The sequence below is a fragment of the Micromys minutus genome (genome assembly GCF_963924665.1).
Source record: "Micromys minutus genome assembly, chromosome: 21".
Taxonomy (NCBI): domain Eukaryota; kingdom Metazoa; phylum Chordata; class Mammalia; order Rodentia; family Muridae; genus Micromys; species Micromys minutus.
The window spans coordinates 27,442,908-27,467,315 of NC_137956.1; the positions used below are offsets into that span (position 1 = coordinate 27,442,908).

General features: G+C 44.8%; 1 protein-coding gene across 1 annotated transcript in view; it reads left to right on the forward strand.

Annotated features, from left to right (window-relative positions):
* The first annotated feature begins 1,842 nt into the window (after positions 1-1,842).
* Positions 1,843-24,408, forward strand: part of PCOLCE2 (procollagen C-endopeptidase enhancer 2) — a 49,301-nt gene continuing 26,735 nt past the window's right edge. Inside the window, exons 1-2 of the mRNA XM_080934857.1 lie at positions 1,843-1,987; positions 2,748-2,856. Coding sequence (XP_080790983.1) covers positions 1,908-1,987; positions 2,748-2,856 — 189 coding nt within the window. The 5' untranslated portion in view covers positions 1,843-1,907. The remainder of the gene's footprint in view (positions 1,988-2,747; positions 2,857-24,408) is intronic.

The following is a 24,408-nucleotide window of genomic DNA, read 5'->3' on the forward strand; positions in this document are numbered from 1 at the left end:
AGCTCTCTTAAAGACATTTTTACATAGCTGTGGGTGTTAAGTTTCAGAATATAATGTACACTGCCAAATTCTGTAATTCCTTTTTACAAAAATGTCATACAGGGCGTGGTACATTTGGGGATTTTTTTAAGTTGTAATTCTTGGTAAGTTTCTTGACCCCCACCAACTTTAAAAATGATAACAAAACAACAACACAATGCTGGGGGCTGGCAGGTAGAGAGATAGTTCAGCACCCACAAAGTGGCTCTCAATTGGCTGTAACTTCAGTTCCAGAGGATCCGTCACCCTTTTCTGGTCTCTGTGTACACTGTATACACACACACACACACACACACACACACACACACACATTGTGCATAGATATATACATGTAGGCAAAATGCCTATCAACATAAAATAAATAAATTAATTAAAAATTGTTTTAAATGTTAAGTCAATTTAAACTCTGAAAAGGACTCTGGTTTCTAGACAGGTCCTTGGTTTTTTAACTTTTCTTTTCTGCTCCCCCACCCCCCTTGAAATAGGGCTTCTGGGCAGCCTTTACTGTCCTGGAGCTCACTCTGTAGACCAGACCAGTCTTGAACTCAGAGACCTGCCTGCCTTTGCCTTCCAAATTCTGGGATTAAAGGCACGTGCCCACCCCTGCCTGGTGAGTTTTCTGACTTTCAGACTATTGTCTGTAGTCAAAGTTTTTTGCTTAACAGAGTGTTAGGTTCTTAAGTTTACAAGCTCATTATTAGAAATTAAATCTTTTAAAAATATTTGTGAGTGTGCCCACAAAGGCTAGAGAGGTTAGTAAGTCCCAGGGAGCTGACCGATATCTTGGCTGGAACCGAACTTGGGTCCTCTGAAGGAACCACAGGTAAGTACTCTTATTCCCTGACCATCCGGCTATCTTCTCAGCCCAGGCCTTAGGGGATAAGTACAGCCTAGCTTTGTGTTTTCTTTTCTTCTCACAGAGGTGAACATACTGTAAAAGGTGCAACAGAGATGAAACCTCCTTAAGCTGTATCTCCCATGAGTGCGTTCTGCTCTTGGTCTTTCATGACTCTCTGGTGACATGAGAGAGAGAGAGAGAGAGAGAGAGAGAGAGAGAGAGAGAGAGGGAGGGGGAGAGGGGGGGAAGGAGGGAGGGAGGGAGGGAGGGAGGGAGGTGGGGGAAAGAGGGAGGGAGGGAGGGAGGGAGGGAGAGAGGGAGGTGGGGGAGAGAGGGAGGTGGGGGAGAGAGAGAGAATAATTTTTTTCTGACGTTAAAAGAAACCGATCTCAGAGATATAGTCTTATCAATACAGTTTGCTTTAACAGTAGTTGGGAAAACTTTAGATCACAGAGGTGCCTGCAGAGAAAGACCGTTTTCAGAACCTAAAGTGGGTGGTGAGATGAGAGTATCTGACATTTAATGACAATTCACTCACAAATCGCTTGCTTGCAAATGCGTGTTGAAATCTGCCCACAACACTATCTCTCTAGCTATTGTTACACTGCTGTCGGCGCACACCGGCTCTAGCGAGAGTGAGAACTGGAGGTCCACTATGGAAGGATCTCTTTACTTGCCCCTTGGGGCTGCTAGTCCAAGAACACAAAGGAGGAGCCGGGTTCCTCAGCAGTTTTACTTGAGAGCAGCTGGGGGTAATCCCCCCCCAAACTCCACCCTGGAGAGTCGAGGCTGGCCCTGGGTACCGCTGGCCAGGCTCCCTTCCCCCGCGGCCGCCCAGGGGACAGGCCCCTCCCGCCGGAGAACAAACGGGACATTCAGCCGCCGCCCGCGGCTGCCAGGGCGCGTCCCCGGGGGAAATTAGGCGTGGAGTCGGCCTCCATCGCCTTCAAAAGCCGCCCTCCCGCCGGCCGCGGCGCACTCGGTACCTGGCTGCAGGCGCCGGGCGGGATGCCGCAGTGAGCTGCCGGCCATGGGGGGCGCGAGCGCCTGCATCCCGCTCTGCCTGCTTCTGGCCGCCGGGCAGCTGGCCCGGCCGCAGACCCCAGAGAGGTAACGCCCCCCACCCCGTCCTCCCTTCCCTGCTCCGGGGACCCCTGCACGACCCCACCGCGGGCTGCTACGCTCCCCGGAGCGCTGGCCCTACGGCTCCTGGGCCACCACGTGGCGCGCAGCTCGGGTTCCAGGCGCTGGAGGCACTAGCGCTCGAACGTGCGCCCTCCTCCGCCCCGTGCTTTTCTTCCCAACCTCTGCCAATCTAAGGCTAACCTGGGGAGCCGCTCTTTTAAGTGACTCCTCACTGAGAGCCCGGGCAAAGGCACCTATGGGATGGCTAACTCCCAGATCACCTCCAGCCGCATCTGCCTTCCCTTTTCCCGGGACGTGGGGAGGGGCGCGCTGAAACACCCAAGTTTTCCAAAAGGGGGGAGAAAACAAGGCCTGTCTCTAAATCTAGAGACAAACTTTACCTTTACGTCTTTTAAATCATGCAGCTCTCCCAGAGTGAGTGGCTCCCCAGTACCTCCCCCACTCTCTCCCGTTAAATCACTCAATTTTAATATAACTTTTTGAGTGGGTTATTTTACTATAGATGCCCATACATGACCTATCTTAATGATGAATCTGAGTGAATGGGTTATCGGGTTATAATTTAAACATTCTAAGAGCTGGCAAGTTTTCAGATCTCTCTGGTGTGTGATTTTGTTAAACAACATTAACTCGTTCATATCAAAACATATGCCGTTTTGAAATGAGCATTAGACTGCTAGACTGCGAGTCAATTTAAATGTTCTCTCCTCTGTTATTTTCACAGACCTGTTTTCACATGTGGTGGTATTCTTACTGGAGAGTCTGGATTTATTGGCAGTGAAGGTTTTCCTGGAATGTACCCTCCGAATAGCAAATGTACTTGGAAAATCACAGTAAGCATTTATTTTAAAGGTGTTCTTCTGGACGTGGGTACTGGAAACAGTGCGTGCTGATGCTACTGGCCCCTGGTGTCAGGATATTCGTTAGTGACAGATGCCAGAAAAGGTGAAATGTTGGATTTACTTCAACTATCTGGGAGGTTTATTAAGAGACCTGGTGGAGTCCTGCAATAGCGATTAGAACGGGCTCAGGATGATGGTTGAAACTTCAAGCATGAGTTTCTGACAAAAGGGGCTTGACTTTATCTCGTTGTTTGGATTCCTGATTAAGGCTGTCTCCAGTTAGGGGTCTGTTATAAGCATCATTGAAAGTTAGATGCTGTTCGTGCCCGCACACATCCCTTGTGGGAAATAAAAGATCAAAGCAGTTCTGATTACTTTACGCTCGGGGAAAGAACAAGCTACCACCATTGCCACCATTTGCTGTCCCTTCTTAGGAACCACCACTAAAGGCTAAGAATGAGGATACTAGAAATGAGGGCTTAATAAAATGCCCATGGTGCTCAGCATGGGCTGTTTCTGCTCTGGTCGAGGCAGAAAACCAGATATAGACACAGTTAATGAAAATACAAGTCGTCCTAATCATGCTTTCTGGTCACTGCTGCTGTAACTTTTGTTGCTATCTTCATTTTCTTGTTGCTCCTGGGAACTTATTTATTAATCAAAAGTGTCCGTTTAGTCAGTTATGATTCATTGATGTTTTGCTATGGACTGAACCCATGTATGCTAAACAAGTGTTCTACCCCCCAGTTACAAACCCAGCCCCAGACCATGTTTGAAGGACTGTGTGCCAGGCACTTAACTGTGCCAGGTAATTAACAAGCATGTTAGCGGATCTGCAGAATTGCTCTGATCATTATACAGCCATACTTTATGGATGGGAAAGCCGAGGCCTAGCAGAATTAGTCAGAGACATTAGTTAGATAAGCCCAACTCTACCTGTAGTGAAGACCCAAGTTTGGCAGGCAGAACTGAGAGAAGGACCCTCCGAAATATAAAATGTGTGTGTGTGTGTGTGTGTGTGTGTGTGTGTGTGTGTGTGTGTGTGTGTATGCTTGATGCCCTGTTGTAAAATTTCAGTGAATGGACACAGATTCCCTTCCATTACTACAGCACATGGACCTGGCAGAAAGTAAGTTCCAGAAATAGCTTTGAAATAGTGATACTAATAAAAATGAAATAAGGCTGGGAAAGAATGTAAAGAGACTTAGTTCTTCATCATAATTGTGGTTTAATTGCGACTCAATTGCAAGTTAACAATGATCCAGAGGGTGTCATGAGCCTAGCAAGTCAGAAGCCATAGTTGGTTGTGTATCGGAGGGACTTAGCAGTCACGTTGCTGTGGCATTAGACTTTAACTAGGGAGGGGCGTGTTCATGGGAGTGGTTTCTGGACCAGAGAGAGCTTTGCCTCGGAGGAAGTGCAGTTGCCAAAAGGAGAAAGAATAAGAAAAGGGATGGGGTGTGGTAGTGGGGTGAGTGTGGAGTTGAGTAGTGGGGTGGGGACCCGGTTTAATCGCCTTGATAACTCAAGGAGGTCAGTGTGTCTGGGACAGAATGGACTAAGACCATAGTCTGGACCTGAATAATGAATCTGAAGCCAACCAAAAGCCTGAGTCGAGAGTCTGGACTTAAGGGGTTGGGAGAGCAAAGACGAAGTATGTCTTCTGCCTTCAGGTGTTTGATAGACAGATGGACATGCAGTCAGGATGCAGTGTCTCCAGCTGAGGAGCCCATGTGACAGCCTGAGGGGTATCCTCTGCCGGGCAGTCTAGAGAGACAGGGTTCCTGAAAGGAACGGAACCAATAGCGTGTGTGTGTGTGTGTGTGTGTGTGTGTGTGTGTGTGTGTGTGTGTGTGTGTGTTAAAGTCAGCTAAGCAGGACACCTCAGCAGTCTGTCTAATTGTCTCAGTCAGTCTGGCACAGAAAGCTTGGAAGCTCCCTAGAGATCAGCTAATGGACAACTGAGGTACATCCCCAGCCTCTAGTCTAGGATTTTAAATTTTAATAGCAACTTCTTGGATGACAGTGCCGTTCAACACATTGTTTTGTTTGATTATTTAAACTTTTATTTTCTAATCACATAGCCACCTTTCAAGGACTCTCTTGGTTGGTCTGTCTGTGTCCTTCGGACAGTCCCAGAGAATTTTAGGGATTAGTTTTACCTGTGTCAAGGCATTGAGGATGGACATGCTCCTGGATGCTTAGTTGAATTCCTGCCCTGTCAGTGAGGAAGCTGATAGGCCACCGTAGCTGATAACTTAATCCTGCTGCTCATCATTCTGGCTGCCAACTTGTGGTGGCCTTGGCTGACTAGGTCTCAGTAACTAATATGGCTGAGCACATTCTCAAAAAGAAAAAATGCACGGCTAGACATTAAATCAGAGGATCTGGGAGTTATGGAACTGTTCAGTATTAGGTAACCCATGATGAGACTGAGTGTTTCCTAACTTCCTATAAGAAATGAACCATACAGAATCTGCATTAGCTGACACAGTCCTTATGTCTGTAGGGACAAGAATTGAGTAGGATTCAACAACCAAGGTCCTCTGAGAAGTGGAAATCAGTCTTCCGAGCAGATTTGAAATAATGAGACTGGGGTGTGGCTGACCTCTCCCCAAGTGAATGAAGCATGAGAGCTGTGTGCCACGCCCCTGCAGCAAAATGTGAGACTCCAGACCTTAGCACCCCTATCACCACACTTGGTTACAGTACTCCTTTGAGGCAATGTGCAGGGGACGATGGGAGGCGGGATCTCGGCCAGTGTGGTGAACTCAATGCTTCACTAGGACATTGACCCAAAACCTTTACAGCATCCTGTTGGGCGAGCCTAGACGATGTCAGAAGTGATGTGAACATGGGAAGATGAGTCTGTGGCGTGGGCCTGGATCTGAATGGCCTCAGATAAAACCCACCCGACTCCTTGTACTTCTAGGTCTTCAGCAGCCCTAGCACCCACAACGTCAGCCCATTAATAGCTTCAGGATAATTTCACTGCAAGCCTGGGGGACTCACTGATGCATTGTTCCCTGATCAGCTTACCCATTCATTTTAGAACTCACGTGGTGGAATTAAAGATACAGATTGATGATTTGGAGCAATTTCTTTCTTTTCTAGAAAAGTCGTCTGTGAGAGGGGCTTCCTCGGAGTTACTTGAGGAATAATTAGTGTGGGTGGCCGGGAAGAACGGCTGAGACTTTGCTTACAGAAACTATACATCACAGGAAACTTGAAGCCCAGAGTCTTCTGGGGGATCTTGAAGGTATATAGGGGTAGTGTTTAAAATTAGTTGCTGAACTTAAAATCCAGTAGAGAATTGGAATGTGGAAAGGGAACGTTACAGAGAAAACTGTGGGTTTGTAATTGCATTGTGTGTGTGTGTGTGTGTGTGTGTGTGTGTGTGTGTGTGTGTGTGTCTGTGTGCGTGTCTGTGTGTGTTTACACCATACTAAATAGCACTTGCATCTTGCCTAATACCATGAAAAGGCTCGCTGTAGACTCAGTAATACAATTAGCTGTGCACGGACTTAGTTCTTATCCAAGCATTCACCACAATTCACTGTCCTTTGCCTGCAGGGACAAGTCATGGTCTTCATCCTCAGAGAGCTGGCTCTGGCAGGAAGGAGGGAGAGAATCGGTGATAGGAGTGTTTAGGAATCATTTCGTTGCTCATTCTCAAGTAGCTCTATGTATCGTGAATTTTGAAAAGTTCTTTGTAGGGTTTTGGGTTCACAGGATTATTTTTATATGTGCCTTGGCTGTTTCCATAAATGAATAATAATGATCCCTAAAGAGGTATTTCTGTAACATCGCCTTAAAGGTAATCTTAAGACTTGTGTATGTTAAAGTCATCATACTAAATCTACCCTTCTAGAAGCCTGATTAAATTTAAATGGCATACACAATCTGCTTAAAGAATTTATAAATTAAAGTGGACTTGGGGTTTGTGTCTTCTAAGCAACTTTTATATGGTTAATGAGAAGAAAATTGGCAGTGATGACCATGGGGCTATGTTTGAAGTATATAGCAATGCTCTAGAAGGCCAGTGGTAGATATATAATTTAAGAAAACAAATCATTAATTTGGACAGGAACTCAGCATTTAAATCAGTTAATTATACCTAAGGGTAAGGAAAGGGTTCTAAAATTACTTAACTATTATTCGTCTGGAATAGCCTTAGCAGGGTAGATAGTAGAATGGAATTTGGGCCTTAGTCATGTATTTCCTGGCTTCTGACTGCACATAGGATTTAACATTATATGGTGACTTTAGTGCTAATCTTAATTAGGTTCTTTTAAAAGAACATATACATTTCTCTTATAGGAAACTGAATAACAGTCATTTATCTACCGGAATAATAATTCTACCCAATGCTAAAGTTAATATGATTTATATCAAAGTTAACTATGGATGTGGGCGAGTAGTAGGACATGTCTGCAACTTAACTCAAGCTTGAGAGCCATGTGACTGGGCTAAGGGCACTGCAATTAATACTTGTCTTGCTTTTTAAAGATTTATTTATTCATTTCATGTATGTGGGCACACTGTCCCTGTCTTTCAGACCACAAGAAGGTGTCAGATCCCATTACAGATGGTTGTGAGCCACCATGTGGTTGCTGGGATTTGAACTCAGGACCTCTGGAAGAGCTCCTAACTGTCGAGCCATCTCTCCAGCCCCACTTGTCCTGCTTTTTAAACTGATAGTTTGTAATTCAGGAAGTTTACCCGTCTTACAGTAGATGGAGCCCCCCAGCTAGGGTTCAGTCACGACGACACTAGAAGTACAGAGCTCTCCTGTGGTCTCCACTCCTTTTACGAAGGACAAATATAAATCCTAAATAAATAAGCAAGTGGGTAGCACTTTCCCACTGGGGCCCCAGCCCACTTTTTCTAAATTTGCTTAGTTTTCTGCTTGCTTTTGAGGGCTTCTGTTGCCTCTTTCAATTTTGTTTTTCTTTCCTCCTTCACATGGAAATTAAGTATGTTTTTATTGATTGAAAACCCGATGCTTTATAAATACACTTATTTATTCTGCCTGTATTTTTAGGGCTGTTTTCAATCCAGTGCCTTTTAAAAGGCTTAATGAGCAGACAGGGAAAACATGGAAACGAAGGCCTCATGGTTTTCTTTTTTGACAGAAATCCTTTGATAACAACGTTGCCAACGGAGAAGGCATTTAATAAAGGAAAACACCCAGGAAGGATTTTTTAAAATGTATTATTAACAGGAATGAGAGATTTACTTTCTCATTATATCCCTTGCTTACGATCAGTTCAATTGATGATGTGAAGCCAGTGGCAAATTTGAGCTGGTCCATGACGACTGCAAATTCCTTAAAAGCTATCAGTGGGAGAGCAGGCTCCTTTGTTGCATCCTGTCTGCTGAAGACGAATGCAACATTAGAAGCTTTGCAGTTCCTTAGAGACCTTTCCAAACAGTTCTTGGTGTCCTTGGAGTTGGGTGCATCTGAAGATGGCTGCTGTGTGATGTTCTTTACACAGAGAGCTGTCATGTATATGGATTGTTGTCCCTTGAGCCTGAGCAACAGCCTAGAAACGCATCCATTGATCTCGCACAGGCACACCGCAACAGTGTAATTATGTTTGATGCTGTCTTTGAATTTCTTACTCTAAGAACTTGGGAGGGGGACCAAATGTTTTCTTCCAATGCATTATTCATTAGCTCATGAGAGGTACGTCTTGGACAACCAGTTGTAGACATCCGGAATAAGCAGGAAACTTAGAACAATGTAGAGTCAGAAGTGAAGTTCCTAAGGCATGAGTCCTGCAACTAAATAGCACCCTTCCTTCCCCGCCACACCCTAGGTTCCCCACCCCCCCTCAAATGTTCAGCCTTGAACACTGTGTATGACCAAATAGTGTTTTCCAAATGTCAAGGGTGAGAGAGAGACCAGTTCATCAAAGATAGGCTATTATTATCAGACTATACTGAGAAGAGAAATGGCACATAGAAGCCTGTGGCTGTTTTACTGTTGGTGGCCCCAGAAATGGTAGGGTTTGATTGGCAGACTTACGCTAGGCTACTGCTGACCTCCTCTGAGGGAATCCTGATTCATTCATTCACCAAAATTGCTCATGATGTGCCCAATCCAGCGCTGAACTGACTGAACCCAGAAAGGGTCATGATGGTTGAGAAATCACACCCCCAAGTAGAAGCAGAGGGAGGGAAAGTGAACAGAGATCAAAATGGCGCCTTGTTTGTATGCCATTCTTTGGAGCCTAGAAGAATAAGCAGTGGGAAGCCATATTGGTGCGAGTTTTAATCCCTGGTTACACATTTGCTAGGTTTGTGGTAAAGTTTCTGAAGCTGGTACCTTTGTTGATGTGAGGGCTGAAGTGGGCAGTAGATAGAAGGCCCTTGGCACAGTGCAAGAGGTGATGTTGATCTTTCTAAACTACTTCTCCGGGGCGGTGGAAAGGAATAAAAGTGTGGTGTTTGTGCAGAACTTGCCTGCAAGCCAACTGGTTTCAACTGGTTTCAAGGTGCATGCTAATCCCTTGGGGCATGGCGGAGTCCCATGGGAAATTTCTCACTGTGTCCTTTCTTCATTTAAAACACGATCTTTCATAAGATTTCACCCACAGATGTGCCTCTAAACCTCCCTTCCCAGCCAGCTCCCAGCCGGCACCAACCAAAGGCTCCTCATGACTTTGAAATTGGGTCAGTTAGAAGCAGAGAAAGGACTGCCAGTGAAACCCATGAGACAGGGCTGAGCTCAATGGGAAGGCACTCACCTTTCTTGTGCAAGGTTCTGCACAAGACTTTATCTTTCTTTGGAATTCCAAGTCACCAAACAAGCTCCTAGTTACACAAACCAGCAAAAACCATTATCCAGGGATTCCCAAGAAAAACAAATCATGACCCAGTGTCTAAGATGTAGATTCTGAAGTCAGACTGTTGGGGTACATAACCAGCCCTGCACTTGGAGTCTCCAAAGATGGCTTCCCATTGACAAGATTTCCCAGTGTCCCCCAGGAGTTAGTGAGACTTGTGGGAGTGGCCTAGGGCAGAAGAGATCTTGGCCTTTGCCCAATTTCTTTGTCTTTTCTTCCTTTGTCCCTTCCCTCCCCTTCCTCCCTTTCTTTCCTTTCTCCTCCTTTATTTTTCCTTCCTCCCTCCCTTACACTTTCCTTTTCTTTGTTCTTTATGCTGAGCATCAAACCAACAGTCATTGACTATACCCCCAGTCCCTCTTTGGTTTTCTTAAAAATGTACATTCTAGAGCCCAGGGCACGGTGGCATATGCCTATAGTCTCGGCACTTAGGAGGCTGGGGCAGTAGGATGGTGAAGTTGAGGATAACCTAGGTTATAGAGTAAATTTGGGGTCAACCTGGGCTACCTAAGAAGACTGTCTCTCAAAAAACAAAAATTCCAAGTGCATTTAGAGTCTGAGGAGATGGTTCATTCAGTAAAGCGTATACCTACAAGCCTGAAAACCTGAGTCTAGATATTCATTACTCAAGTTAAAATCAAAATCCTGGTGTAATCCTGTTCAATCCCATCTCAGGGTAGGTAGAGACAGGAGGCCCTTTGGAGCTCACTGGCCAATCAGCCTAGCCTACTCAGTGAACTCCAGGCTGAGTGAGAGATTAAGGAAGATACTTGGATATTGGCCTGACTTCCATACACGTATGCACCTACTTACATACATGCATGCCCCCCAACATGCATCCCAGGTAAGGTTCTTTGTAAGGACCATCATTCTATGAGGTCATAGAGAGGTCAGACAGCACCCCCAGCAGTAGACTTCAAGACTGGCTTCTCAGACCTATTATTGAAAAAGTAAAAAAGAAAAAAAAAGAGAAAAGAAAAAGAAAAAGAAAAAGGTCAACTAGGAGGTCCAGGCCTTGAAAAGATTAAGTGTTTTCTGCCAGCTAGCAGTAATGAAGGAGAGAATTCAATTAAGACCCATCCATCTTAGGCCAGTGAATCCATGGTATCACAACAGGAGAGTACATTGTTTTAAGCCATGAGGCTTTGAGGACTTCTGTTATAAGCCCTGGATTCCCTAAACAGTTATATCCCAGCTGCATGACCTTGGTCTTGCCAGTTGTCCTCTCTGTTCCTGGGTTTCCGTAGCTGTAAATGTGAAGAACTAGTCCCTCAGAGAGCTATGTTGGGTGTTACATTATTGCATGCACGGCATTTAGTTCAGTGTCTAGGGGGCTAGAGACACAGTTCAGCAGTTAAGAGCACTGGTTGCTCTTTCATAGGATCTTAGTTTGATTTCCAACACCTACCTGGTGGTTCAAACTGGCTGTAACTCCAGTCCAAGGGGATCTGACACCCTCTACTGGCTTCCACCAGTGCCAGATACACACATGACACACAAGGCACACATGCAGGCAAGACATCCATGCACACATAACAAAAAGTTTAAAAAGCACAACACCTAGTGCATAGTAAACACTAAAGAAGTTATTTTTCCATGGACCATATACTGAACATTTACTATAAGTCAGGCTCTGTTGCATTCTGGGTATCATAGGGAAGGTCCCTGCATTAGCAATGGTTGCCTAGACAGAGCAAAGCAGGCAGGGATTGGCTGGAGACACGTGCTGTGAAGACAGCATACAGGGCACGGAATGAGGAATGTGGACCCAGCTGTAATGGGGTGGAGGATCTGGAGACATCTAAGCTGAAACCTGGATCTCACAGAGCATCTTTCCACTTACGGTCCTCAAGAAGCTTGTGAGGTGACCACTGCTCCAAGTGCAGATAATTCAGTTTGTGGTGATAACCTCTCTCTGAGTCTGTCTGTTCACAGTAGCTACAGCGAGCCCTCAGGACCTTTGTAAACTGACAGGCCTTGGTTGGGGTTAAGGTTACTGTCCCAGAGTATCCATGGAGAATCAGTTACAGAACTACATGATCACACTCTATCCTCTTTATCTGCTTACTAATGTGTGTCCCCTGCCTGCCCAAAAGTAGAAAAGCAGCTTGAACAAAAACTACAGAGAAAGGAAGGGAGGGAGGGAGGAAGGGAGGGAGGGAGGGAGGAAGGGAGGGAGGGAGGGAGGGAGGGAGGGAGGGAGGGAGGGAGGGAGGGAGGGAGGGAGGGAGGTAGATTAGGGGGACTCAACCAACAAATTATATGTGCAAGTCTCAGAACAGAAACAGCATAAAAGACCAGGACAATTTGTCTCTTCCTCTTGGGCTAGAGAGATGGCTCAGTGGTTAAGAGCACTGACTGCTCTTCCAGAGGTTCAGAGTTCAGTTCCCAGCAACCACAGGGTGGCTCACAACCATCTGTAATGGGAGCCTATGTCCTCTTCTGATGTGTCTGAAGATACCTACAGGGTACCTATATAAGTAAAATAAATAAATATTTTTTTTAAAAAGAGTCTCATCATTGTGTACCTACGAAATATGACCTAGCAGAACTAACAAGGAATTCAAACAAATGTATGACTGTAAGTTCAGACAGCTCAAGGAAGACGAGAGTATACTCCAAGGGTTGACAACGGGATAAATGAAATGAGGAAGTCAATCCAAGATGTGAAAATAGAATTCAACAAAGAGATGGAATTGCTGAAGGAAACCCAAACTGAAATGATGCTGGAAAGGAAAAATTCAATAAGCTAATGAGCACCCAGTGGAAAGCCTTACCAACAAAATGGATCTTTAAAGGCAGGTGAACTTCTAGATGAATACCACCTACCAAAGTTATATCAGAGCTGTCTTAGAGTCCCACTGCTGTGAAGAGATACCGTGACCATAGCAACTCTTATAAAAGAAAACATTTAACTGGAGCTGGCTTACAGTTTCAGAGTTCAGTCCATTATCATCATGGAGGGAAGCATGGCAGCATCTAGGCAGAAATGGTGCTGGAGGGGCTGAGAGTTCTGTATCTTGATCCAAAGGCGGACAGTGTACACACTTCCTCCTACAAGGCCTCACCTCTCACTAGTGCCACTCACTATGGCCAAGCATTTAAACATATGAGTCTATGGGGACCATACCTATTTACCCACCACAAAGGTGACGTAAATAACCCAAACAGACCCATAGCAACTGAGATAATCTCAGTAATTAAAAAAAATATATCAGAGCTAAAACAAACCCCAGGGCAAAATGGATTCTACCCAAGGTAATACCAGACCAACAAAGAACAAGCACCAATAATCTTCAGGTCTTTCCATAAAACAGAAAAGGAAAGAAAACATCTAATACCCGCCCCAAGAAATACCCTCTCCAAAAGAGTATAGGCAAATGTCCCTGATGAACACAACCCCCCCATCTCAATAAAATACTTACAAACCAAGTTCCAGAGTAAAAAAATTCATCCAGCATGATCAACTTGGTTTCATCCCAGAGATGCAGGGATTGTTAAACGTATGTAAGTCAGTAAGTGTAATTTGCCACATGAACAGACTCAGAGACAAAAATCACATGATCGTCTCCTTAGATGTGGAAAGGAGTCTTTGACAAAATATGACATCCCTTTATAATAAAAGTTCTACAGAAATCTCAAGTTTAAGTAGCCAAGTATGACTTTGATGTTATGTTTCTTCTTCCTCCGCCTCCCAGTGCTGGGAGTACAGGCCTGTACCACCACTACTGGTTTCAGGCAATGCTAGGGATTAGAGCCAAACAATTTGGACACTGTACTCCAAATAGGTGCATCCTCAACTTGTGACTCATGTTTTCAAAAAGACCTCCTGATGCTGTGTGGCAAAGACACTGTGGTGTCCAAGAGGGGAGGCTGTTAAACCGTTGCTGTAACTGAGGTTAGACCATGGTAGCTTGGACCTGCATGGTAGCCAGGAAGGTGGCAGTCAAGGTCAGTGACACACACACACACACACACACACACACACACACACATACACATATACAAAGAAGTTCTAAATATATTGCAATATATTACCTAAATATATGCATTGTCAAAATCTGTAAATCTATGCAAACTATAAATCTATATCTAAATATATTATGCATGTATCAGCTTCTGGACATATTGTAATATATTATTGAAATCTATACATTGTTTAAGTCTATAACTCTATGTAATCTATAGCCTAGATCTAAATACATTATATATAATATATTAATATATGTTATATAAATATATAATATAATAAATAATGTACAATATATTTATTATATACACATAGTATATTATATGCATATGTGTTTGTGTGTGTATATTATATACATATATATGTAATATACATACATATTATATACACATAATAAGTGTATTGTAAAGTAGAATCAAAATTATTGGTGGGCAAGGTGTGAGGTTGAAGAGAAGAAAAGGGGAGTCAGGCAGATTTCCCATCTGGGACTGGGCAGACTGAGGGTGGCAGTGCCATCATCTGTGACCAGAGCAGCCTCGACAGCAGAGACTAAACACATCACTTTCAACCTTCACGTCAGCTGGTGTCTGCCCAGCAAGTGATGGTACTGCCTTCAGAACGCCATTGCAAACATGCCAGCAGTAGAGGACAGGAACCTCTTATCCTGCTTATCCTAAGTCAGTGCTTTGGGGATTCACGAAAATCAGCAACGTGGTCAGTGGCAGCGGTGACACGTCTCTGAAGCAGCCGTACAGAAGCTGCTGGCTGTGGGCCACTGTGTTCCTGGGCTCTGCCTGCCAGTTCTGGAAATGAAGAATGAGATCTGTGACGGTATCTCTATGCTCCCCGAGGGTGGAGGTGCAGTTCTTTCTTCTGTTCTAAGCGTCCTACTCTCGTGTGTCACAGCCGGAGCCGCCACACTCGTCCTAATTTGTTATTTGGAATCACAATGTCACTATTTTACATTGAAAATAAGATGCCAGCCAGGTATGGTGATACACACCTATATCCCAAGCATTCAGGATTCGGAGGCTAGAAGATTGTTGCAAATTTGAGGGCAGCCTAGTGTATATGGTGAGTTCCGAGCCACGCAGGGCTCCATAGCAGAGACCTTGTTTGAAAATAAAAACAAAAGCAAAAGCTGTTGGGTTTTTTGAGGTTGGATTGTGCTGCAAAGGCCTTGGTTAGATCTGCAATATTTCCCAACCCCTGCTGTTCTCCTCACTTGCCAGAGAAATGAGTCAATTACACTATGGGGCATATTTTCAAGCCCCACCCAAAGGTGGCAACAAAACATGAAAATACTTTCTAATGGTAAACGTTGCCAGGACTCTGTCCACTGCTGTAACACAATTGAAATAGAAGGCAGCCCCCTTCTAGACTGCAGGTGTGATGTGTCCATCAGCTGAACACTTGCAGAATTGCTGGATTTTGTGAGAAGGAACCATTCTATTATCTCTGGGTTCTAATTTGATTTAGTTCGTCAGAACTATTTGAGGAAGACAGGAAACACATGTGACATTCTTGAGTTGAGAACTTGCAGAGATAAAAACAATGTCAACAACAGTGACTTGAAGGCTACAGTGATGGCTCGGGTTAAGAGCACTGGCTGCTTTCCTGAAGGACCTGGGTTCGATTCCCAAAGCCCACATTCCAGCTCACAGCCTTCTATAATTCCAGTTCCAGGGAGACCTGATGCGCTCTTCAGGTTTCTAAGGGCACCACACAACACACATGGTGCACAGACATATGAAGCCAAAACATTCATACATATATAGGTGAAATTAATCAATAAGATTTTTTAAAAGCCCTTTTTGAGGTCATAGCAGAAAGACTGGACTACATTAGAATCATTCTCTGGCTCATGAGAACACAGTACTGTATTGATTTGAAAACATCACGGCTAAGTTAATTTTGGCATTTGAAAGCAGGTCTCATATTGATGGATTATTCGTATTACTAAGATTCATCAAGTATCCTTGAAAGCCAGAAGTTCATTGACACTGTTTCTGACAATGTTGTCCTAGGGAACAGAGAACCACCCTCAGTCTTCATCCTCCCCTGAGAGTCCAGTGTACTACCTGGCACAGACTGGTACAGTGCTCAACAAATGTTTGGTCAAAAAAAGATATATCTATATATCTATGTAGATGATAGATAGATAGATAGATAGAGAGAGAGAGAGAGAGAGAGAGAGAGAGAGATAGACAGACAGACAGACAGATAGATAGATAGATAGAGCTGCTCCTTCCCCACCCTCACAGAGCTGAGTTCATTCTTGAAGTGTTAAGTCCATGTCATTTCTTGTGTGAGTCTCCCTGATCTTGTGGCTTATTGGCCAATACGGTCTGCACAGGCTATGGGAGCAGAGATGACCAGCAGGGCTTTCGGGGGCCCTGTGAGTACATACGGTGAATGACCACACTGGGACCAGTTATCAGGAGGCAGATAAACTTTACTTAGGGTGATTTGAGGCTTATAAAGTTTTGGGGGGGTCTGAGGGCAGGGTCATCGAGGATGGGCAAAGGTCACTGGATGAGGGCTTAGTGTACAGAAATGTCTCATTAGCATGGGGAAGCATTTCAGGAACCTCAGGTGCTGGATGAACCCGTTCTTATCAGGAGAAAGGAAATTGATCCTGTAATCTAATTAAGGCTATGTGATATTCCTCTGGTAGGGGAGTGTGGTGGCTTAGAATTCCCTAGGCAAGGTCAGAGAAGGAGAATCCCTGCTAGGGAAGGGAGTCTCCATATTGCACCAAACCCAGAGGCTATCTGTCATGGTGGACTTTGATCTTAATTAGCAGAGGTTCCCCACATTTTTGGCGTTATATCCTACTTCAGTTTTCTCAGGCCTCACAGGTACTGAATCACCCCAGTCTGGGTGAGGATGTAGCTAAGTGTGTGTACTCAACAGGAGTGAACAGGCCCCGAGTTCAGTCCCCAGACTCACGCATATATAAACTGCCACAGCTTTCCATGAAAAACTACGTCAGAGGCACTGAAGGAACTATCTAATTAGTCAGTAATGATCCTTTTGTGTGTGCTAGATATGAAACTGTTGGCCTTGACCATGTTTGGCAGGACCTCTATCATGGAATTATAGTCGGGTCACTGATGTTTTTTTATTTAAATACTTTAAAAATGTATGTGTATATATGTGTGTCTGGTGAGTATATGTGCATCACATGTGAGCAGGCAGAGGCCAAAGGAGGGTTTTAGATCCCTTGGAATAGAGTTCTAGGTGAGCCACCTGATTCTGGGAGCTGAAGGCCAAACCAGGTCCTCTGCAAGACTTGTAAAGCACTCTTGACCACCGGCCCCTTTGTCTGGCCCCCACCACTGGTATTTCTAACTTAATCATAAATAGAGTGGTGATTGTTTTAAATTAAGGATCCAACTGATAAACTTAACAAAATATGATACACTGTTTGTGGTGCCTGACAAGCCACTGACTTTTCCTGAGAGGCAGGTGGCAAGGTGGCGGACCGTGAGTGCATTTGAGGTGATTTAGCACCCACACGCTTCTCCCTTCCAACCTTTCCTAAGCAGTAGGCTTCAAGTTGGCCCTCAACTAGTGGTTTATTGTGATAATTTTTAATGTTTAAAAAAGTTATTTCTGCCACTCTGTGTATATGTATTTTGCCTGCGTGTATGTCAGCAGACTACTGTGTGCAGTACCTTAGGGGACCGGAGAGGATGCTGGATTTCCTGGAACCCAAGTTCCAGATGGTTCTGAGCCACCATGTGGTTGCTGGGAATTGAACCCAGGTCCTCCGCAAGAGCAGTCAATGTTCTTAACCAATAAGCCATCTCTTGAGCCTCCACAGTACCATATGTTTAGCCAGTCTTATCTGTGTTGAGTGGCAAGCACTGCATTGAACCCAGCTCTCTGGTAGACAAGCACAGGTTGACACCACTGGCGCAGCACGTGCGTTGGCTTTCTTCTCTCTGACAAAGTAACTTTGTAAAACCAACTTCAAGGCGGGGCCGCTTCAGTTCACACAGCGTTGCAGAGGTTTCGACCAGGGGTCACTTGGCTGCTGATTCTGGGCCTGTAGTAAGGCAGACCATCATGGTGGGAACTCGGGGTGAAGCTGGGTTGCTTCCTGACTGGCAGGTAGAATGGAAAGGGGGAGGTGGAGAGGCACAAATGCCTCAGTAACATACTTCATCCAGCTCAGCCGTATCTCCTAAAGTTTCTCCCTCATGGTTTTCCCACATCTCCCACGTCTCTAATGGAAAGACCTCCTGGGTCGGCAGAATTCGTAATTTGAAAATGGCTATATTACCAAACATCGAACATAACTATCAATTCAATGTCATGCATAAGAAAATTCCAATGTTATCACAGACTAGAAAAGAAAACGACCCTCCAGCGATCCAGTTTGTTTCAAAGAGCAGAAACTGGGGCTCTAGATTCAGCTGAATTGTCAGAATGATCACCTGGTATGCAGAAGGCCCTGAGCCAGATCTCCTACCCTTCAGACCTACCTGTGTTCTAATTCATGGTTCCTCGTCTTACTCTCTGGAAAGCTGCAAGAAGGTTCTCTCTGTGTCTCTGTCTTTCTTGCTCGCTCACTCACTCTCACTGTGTGTGTCTCTGTCTCTGTGTGTCTCTGTGTCTCTGTGTCTCCCTCCCTCCCTCCCTCTCTCTCTCGCTCACTCGCTCTCTCCTTTTCAAGACAAGGTGTCTCTGTGTAGCCCTGGCTGTTCCGGAGCTCTTTCTGTGGACCAGGCTCTTCTCAAACTCAAAAGACCTTCCTGCCTCTGCATCCCAAGTGCTGGGATCAAAGATGTGAGCCACCACTCCTGTTTGGCTTTTCGTTTTGTTTTTGGTTTTTTGGTCTTTTTGTTGTTGTTGTTGTTTCTTTTGTTTGTTTGTTTGTTTGTGTTTGTTTTAATCTCTTTAAAATCAAGGCTGATGATCATGAAGCAACCCATGGTTGTGGCCCATGTTGCAAAGCTGACGTTCTCATCAATGTGGCCAAAGGCTTCTGCTGAAGGCAGACCAAGTGGAACCCCTGCCTAGCCTGGCACTGTACCAGTTTTCAGTGTGGTGTGTCAAGAGAAATGTAAACAGCCTCCATTTCCCTAGAAATACCCCGATGGGCTATCGTTGGCTTAAAAGAAAACAGAGTTATGGGTGACTGAGAAATGAAAGGGGAAATACTCAGGGTTGGGACATTCTCTTTGGGGATCTGAGTTCACTGTTGTTTTGGGTGGAGTGATCTCATTAAAAAAGCCTACTGGGTGTCCTGCCAATTGGCATAGAGTGGATGTACAAACCCAGATTTCCTGTGCCTCGGATGCCCATCTTATTTTTGGTTTTCATTCTTTTCTTTCTCGTTAGATTTAAAAAGTGCTCTAGGATTGGCAAGCTAGCAAAACCAGATAAAAATCTATATAGATTTTGTTTGTTCCAAGACAGGGTTTCTCTGTAACAGCCTTGGCTACCCTGGAACTCACTCTGTAGACCAGGCTGACCCTGAAGCCACAGAGATCCACCTGACTTTGCCTCCTGAGTGCTAGGATTAAAGGGGTGTGCTACCACGCATGGCCTGAATAGACTTTAAAAAACAAATTAGCTTATTTATTTTGATGTTGTGTGTGTGGGTATTTTGCCTACATGTGTGTCTGTGCACTATGTACACACTGGATGCTTTTGCAGGCCAGAAGAGGGTGTCAGATCTCCTGGAACTGGAGTACAGACAGTTGTAAGTCACCCTGTGGATGCCTTGAAATCTAACTGGGTCCTCTGGAAGAGCAGCGAGTGCTCTTGACCACTGAGCCATCTCTCCAGCCCTTTGAATAGACATGCTATCAAAAGGTAAATTAGTGGCCAGTAGATGAAGAGCTGTATAGCATCATTAGCTCCTGGAGGAGAAAACCTAGAATTTAACAGAAACTATAATGAATACAGATGTCACACGTGTGGGAATGGCAGTCAAAGACAGGCTATAGAGACGAACAATTAGTGCATCCATTCAGTGAAGCATTATTCAGACCTAAAAGGAACTTGGCAGTCACTGCTGCGAAGACATGGATGATCTGTAGACACTGTGCTAAGTGAAAAAAGCCAGATGCAAAGACCTCACATCACATGGTTCCACATTCAGGAAACATTCAGATAAAGCAAGAATGTAGCTTCCTGAGGCTGGGCTGGGAACACGGACTGACTGAAATTGGCATGGGAATCTCTTTCAGGAGTGGTGATAGGAATGTTCTAGAATCGGACGGTAATTGTAGTTGTGAAATTGCATAAATTTATCAGAAATCATTGGAATGTGCACGCAAAGAGAATGAGTTTTCAATCATACCTAAACGGAGTTGTTGTTTTTAAAATTATAAAAGGGGTGGAGTTTCAGATTGACAAACTTTGGCCTGACTGACATTTGAGATATCAGGGGACAGTGGGATCCTGCCTAGGGATTGTGGTCTAGGAGTGGGGTGAGAACAGCAGCACCCCTATACCTGCCTTCCTGGGGATACACTGATTAAGACCTCCTACAACATCCTGTGCTCCCAGCCCCCCAGGCAGCCAATGGCGCTTCTCTTTTTGTGACTTAAAGCTAAGCTGTGCAATGGAAGAACTAAAGACACAGACAGGACACATGGAGAGGTGACAGGCGCCTTGGACACCTTTCCCTGAACCTATAGTGTGACCTGTCCAGCCAGGTGTAACCCTCATTCTGCACAGAGACCGTGTCTTCATGGTTCTTCCTAAGCGTGGCATTGTCACTGAACATTTCAGAACATTTAATTAAATGTCACACCATCTGAGTAAAGTGATTCACTCTCTGCCTTTCCTCCTCCTCTGGGGATTCTGGCATTTGTTTAAACATCTAGTTTATTTAATTTCCTTCTGGTTTTACTCTTTCATTTACTTTTTTAAAAAAAGCTCTTTGGGTGAGGTTGTCTAAATGGAAGATAATTTAGTTATTTTGAAGAGAATTTATAACCAAGTTAGCTAGGCTTCTTTCTTACCTCCCAGGCCCTCTTCTCCTTCCTTGCCCTTGGATTTTTAAAAATATTATTTGTTTACTTTCATTTTGTGTACCTTGGTACATTTTGTACAAGATACATTCTGCTGAACAGGACTTATAGATAGTTCTGTGTAGGGGGTGGCTCTGATGTTTTAATCGGGAATCTGCATGTGAACACTGAAGGTCTTGTTCCCCAATTGGTTATTGATCGATCAATAAAGATGTTGTTGGCCAATGCTGGGCAGAATAGGTGGGAGTTCCAGGTTCCTGCAGGCAAGCTAGCAGACACAGGAGAGGAGAAAAGATTCATTATGCTTTGGAGGGGGAAAGAGTCACCACCAGTCATGTGAGATCTAGGGCAGAGTGTCCAGTGGCTGATTCCCTGACTGGGCCTAAGGTAGCAGGCAGGAGATCAGAAACGCAACTAAGCTGAGGTTAGATTTAGGATGCTGAGCTAGGGATAAATGTAATTGAACAACCAAAATTGAGGGCAGATTTAAAGGTATTGAGCTGGGAGTGAGAAGAAGGGTGTGATAGCTGAGGAAGGCTTAGAAGAGACCAGCCATTGAATTAAAACATCGAAAACAAGCTTGTGAGTGTGCATGTGTGTGTGCGTGTTTTTCATCGGAACCTGGGCGAGTCTGGTAGCACTGTCTACCCAGAGCTTAAAGCTGGGATAGTAGGAACTACATGCTACGGTTTTGCTGAGAATCGAATCCAGGTCCTTTGGAAGATTAGCCAGTGCTCTTAACCACTGAGCCATCATCTCTCCAACCCCTTCATCCTTGGATTTTGAAACAGGGTCTCACTATGTATGTAGCCCAGACTTCTTCGATGTCACAATCTTTCTTCTGCCTAGGCTTTCTAAGTTCTGGGGTTACAGGTAAGAGTTGTTCTATTTATTTATTTGAGATGTTTGTACGAAGGTGGTACTGGAGATTTTGAATATTGATTTAACTAGGAATTTAATGGAGGGGCAGGTGGGGGGATTATAGGAAGCAGAAAAGGTAATGGTTAAAAGAGGTAAGTCAAGAATGAGCAATGCATGGGGCATTTTTCACAAGGAGGTGGATATTCCTAGTCACCTGTGCGGATCACAGCCCACTGGGGCTGGGAAGCCTGCGTAGACTGTACTTCTCTGTAAAGCCTGGAGTTCTGTTGTAGACTGTGGGCAATGATATTAATTTTTAACAAAGAAATTAGACTTTCAAACAATTGAGTTCTCTCTTGAGGCAACTTTATTCAGCCACAGAAATCCATTTTACTCATGGCTGAGGGCACTGGGTGCTCATTCGTACATACTGTCTTCACTGTTCAGTTACCATGCTGTGACTCTCCTAGTCTCAGAAGGAAAGGGTTTTTATTTCTTTTTTTCTCTCAGTTCTAGTAAAACAGCATTATAGTTTTATATTCAGAATTCAGTGCAGGTCTATCCAGTGAAATTCCACATTACAGAAATATTCTTGAAAATAATATTTCTTTATGCGCCTTTTCTTTGGGTCATTAGATAGAAGCTCTACCTTATAAAGGTTGGGGGAGGGGTAGATTACCCTATCATTCAAGGAGAAAGCACCAGAGGCTGGGAGAACAAAGCTGGTCAGGTACCGCTGCACAGTCTGCTCCTTGAAGCACATGTGTAAGGCCAGGCCTGGTTGCTGGAGCTGCTGTCCAGTCAACCTAGCATAACTGGGAAGTCCCATGTCCCAGTGAGACTCAGAAAACAAAGTGCTCAGCTCCTGAAGAACATGTCTGGGTGACTTCTGGCTTCCACATGCATGTATACCTGAGTACACATTCGAGCCTACACACACATGTGCACCTGCACACACATGTGCACCTGCACACACATGTGCACCTGCACACACATTCATGCCTGCATATGCATGTGCAATTGCCTATGCATGCACGACTGCACAACTGCATATACACGTGCAAATTGCATATACTTGTGCACCTGTATATAAATGTGTACCCACACGCACATATTCAGAAATACACACACATAAAGAAAGCTGCAGGGCCGTATGACAAAGAAGACTCCGCTGGTAAAAGGCTCCTCTGGCTTTTATTTCTTTTGTGCTTAAAAATAGCTATAAAATGGGCTAATTGTTTAATGTAGGGACATTTTCCTCTCCACAAATCTCCTCCAACTGTGTCTATCTTGTTCTGGATTAACTCATCCTGACAACTTCTGGAGACCTGAAAGAATGTCCTAACATGACTTTTTGAAGATGTCGAGAAATTGGCTTGCTTTGGTTGCCTGAAATCCCCTGAACTTGTCTATCAGGAAGCATTATGCAGAGAGAGAAGTCACCACCTCTGCTTTTAAAGCACACAATCCTATACACACGGAGTAAGAGTGTAACAAGGGAGATGCATCGAGGCGGGCGTGCATATCCACCTGGCTGTAATGGCTGCCTCGCATCTCAGTGAGACATAGCCTGCCAGAAAGGTGTTGCCAGGTTCCGGGTCATGTGCATTCTTCAAGTTCAGATTTTTCCTGTCTCTTGACTATGACTGTGTGGTTCCCTGAAGTTCAACACACACGATAATCAAACAGCACAGAAAAACCTCCAAACTATTCTGCCTTGAGATGGAATTAAATAAAATGAAGATAGAAAAGTTTTCTTCATTACTGTCCCAACCTCACTGACCCTACTTCGCTGCCTGCCCCCCCCCCCCCCGCTGCTGTGTTTCCGCTGCATAGACAGACCTCAGAGGGGAACTGTGCACTGCGTGTGTGGTTGTGCACTGCGGGGCTGAGAACATGCCAGAGACCACAGCGAGACATGAGGTGACGATGGTCTGACAGGAGGAAAGGGATAGTGGGCTCTGGAGGAGAAAACAGGACAATAATTCCACGGAGATACAGCTGAGGGGGTGTGGGAGGCAGGTTCCTAGAGATGTGTTTGGCCCAACTTTGAAATTGGGGTGAGGGTCAAGGGTTGGAGATGAAGAAAGAATACATTCTGAGAAGGTAAAACGCACTAGAGGTAGAGAGGAGGGGGGGGATCAATTTATTGTTTCAGGCCAAGAACTACCGATAGCTGCCAAGTGCCTCTTATCCCAACTGCTCAGCCAGTAAAGGAGTCACAGTGATGACGGTGGCATTTAGAGACTAAATTTAGAGCCATTGCTATAGCCTGCAGTGTGGATCTTGAACATGCCCTGAAAGGGCAGGTATGGAAGCCGAGATGCTCGTCCTAGGGGTACCATTAGGACATTGGTTCTCAACCTGTGGGTCTTGATCCCCTTTGGGGTGGAAGGACCCTTTCACAAGGGTCACCTGAGACCTTCGGAAAACACAGATATTTGCATCACAATTCATAACAGTAGCAAAATTGCAGTTATGAAGTAGCATTGAAAATAATTTTATTCTCAGGGGTCACCACAACATGAGGAATTGTATTAAAGTCTGAAATCACTGCATTAGGAGATGGCAGCCCCACTACAAGGAAATTAGTCCAGTGGGTCCTCTGATGGTTAGTGTTATATCAATGTGACAAAAGCTAGAGTCATTTGGGGAAAAGGACCCTCAATTGGGCAAATGTCCCCACCTGATTGGCCTATGGTGTGTTTTAAAATTAGTGATTGATGTGTGAGGGCCCAACTCATTGTGGGTGAAGCCACCCCTGGTCCTAAAGTTTTAGAGAAAGCCAACTGAAGAAGCCAGAAAGAACACCCTTCCATAGCCTCTGCTTTAGTTCCTGCCTCCAGGTTCCTGCTTGGAGCTCCGG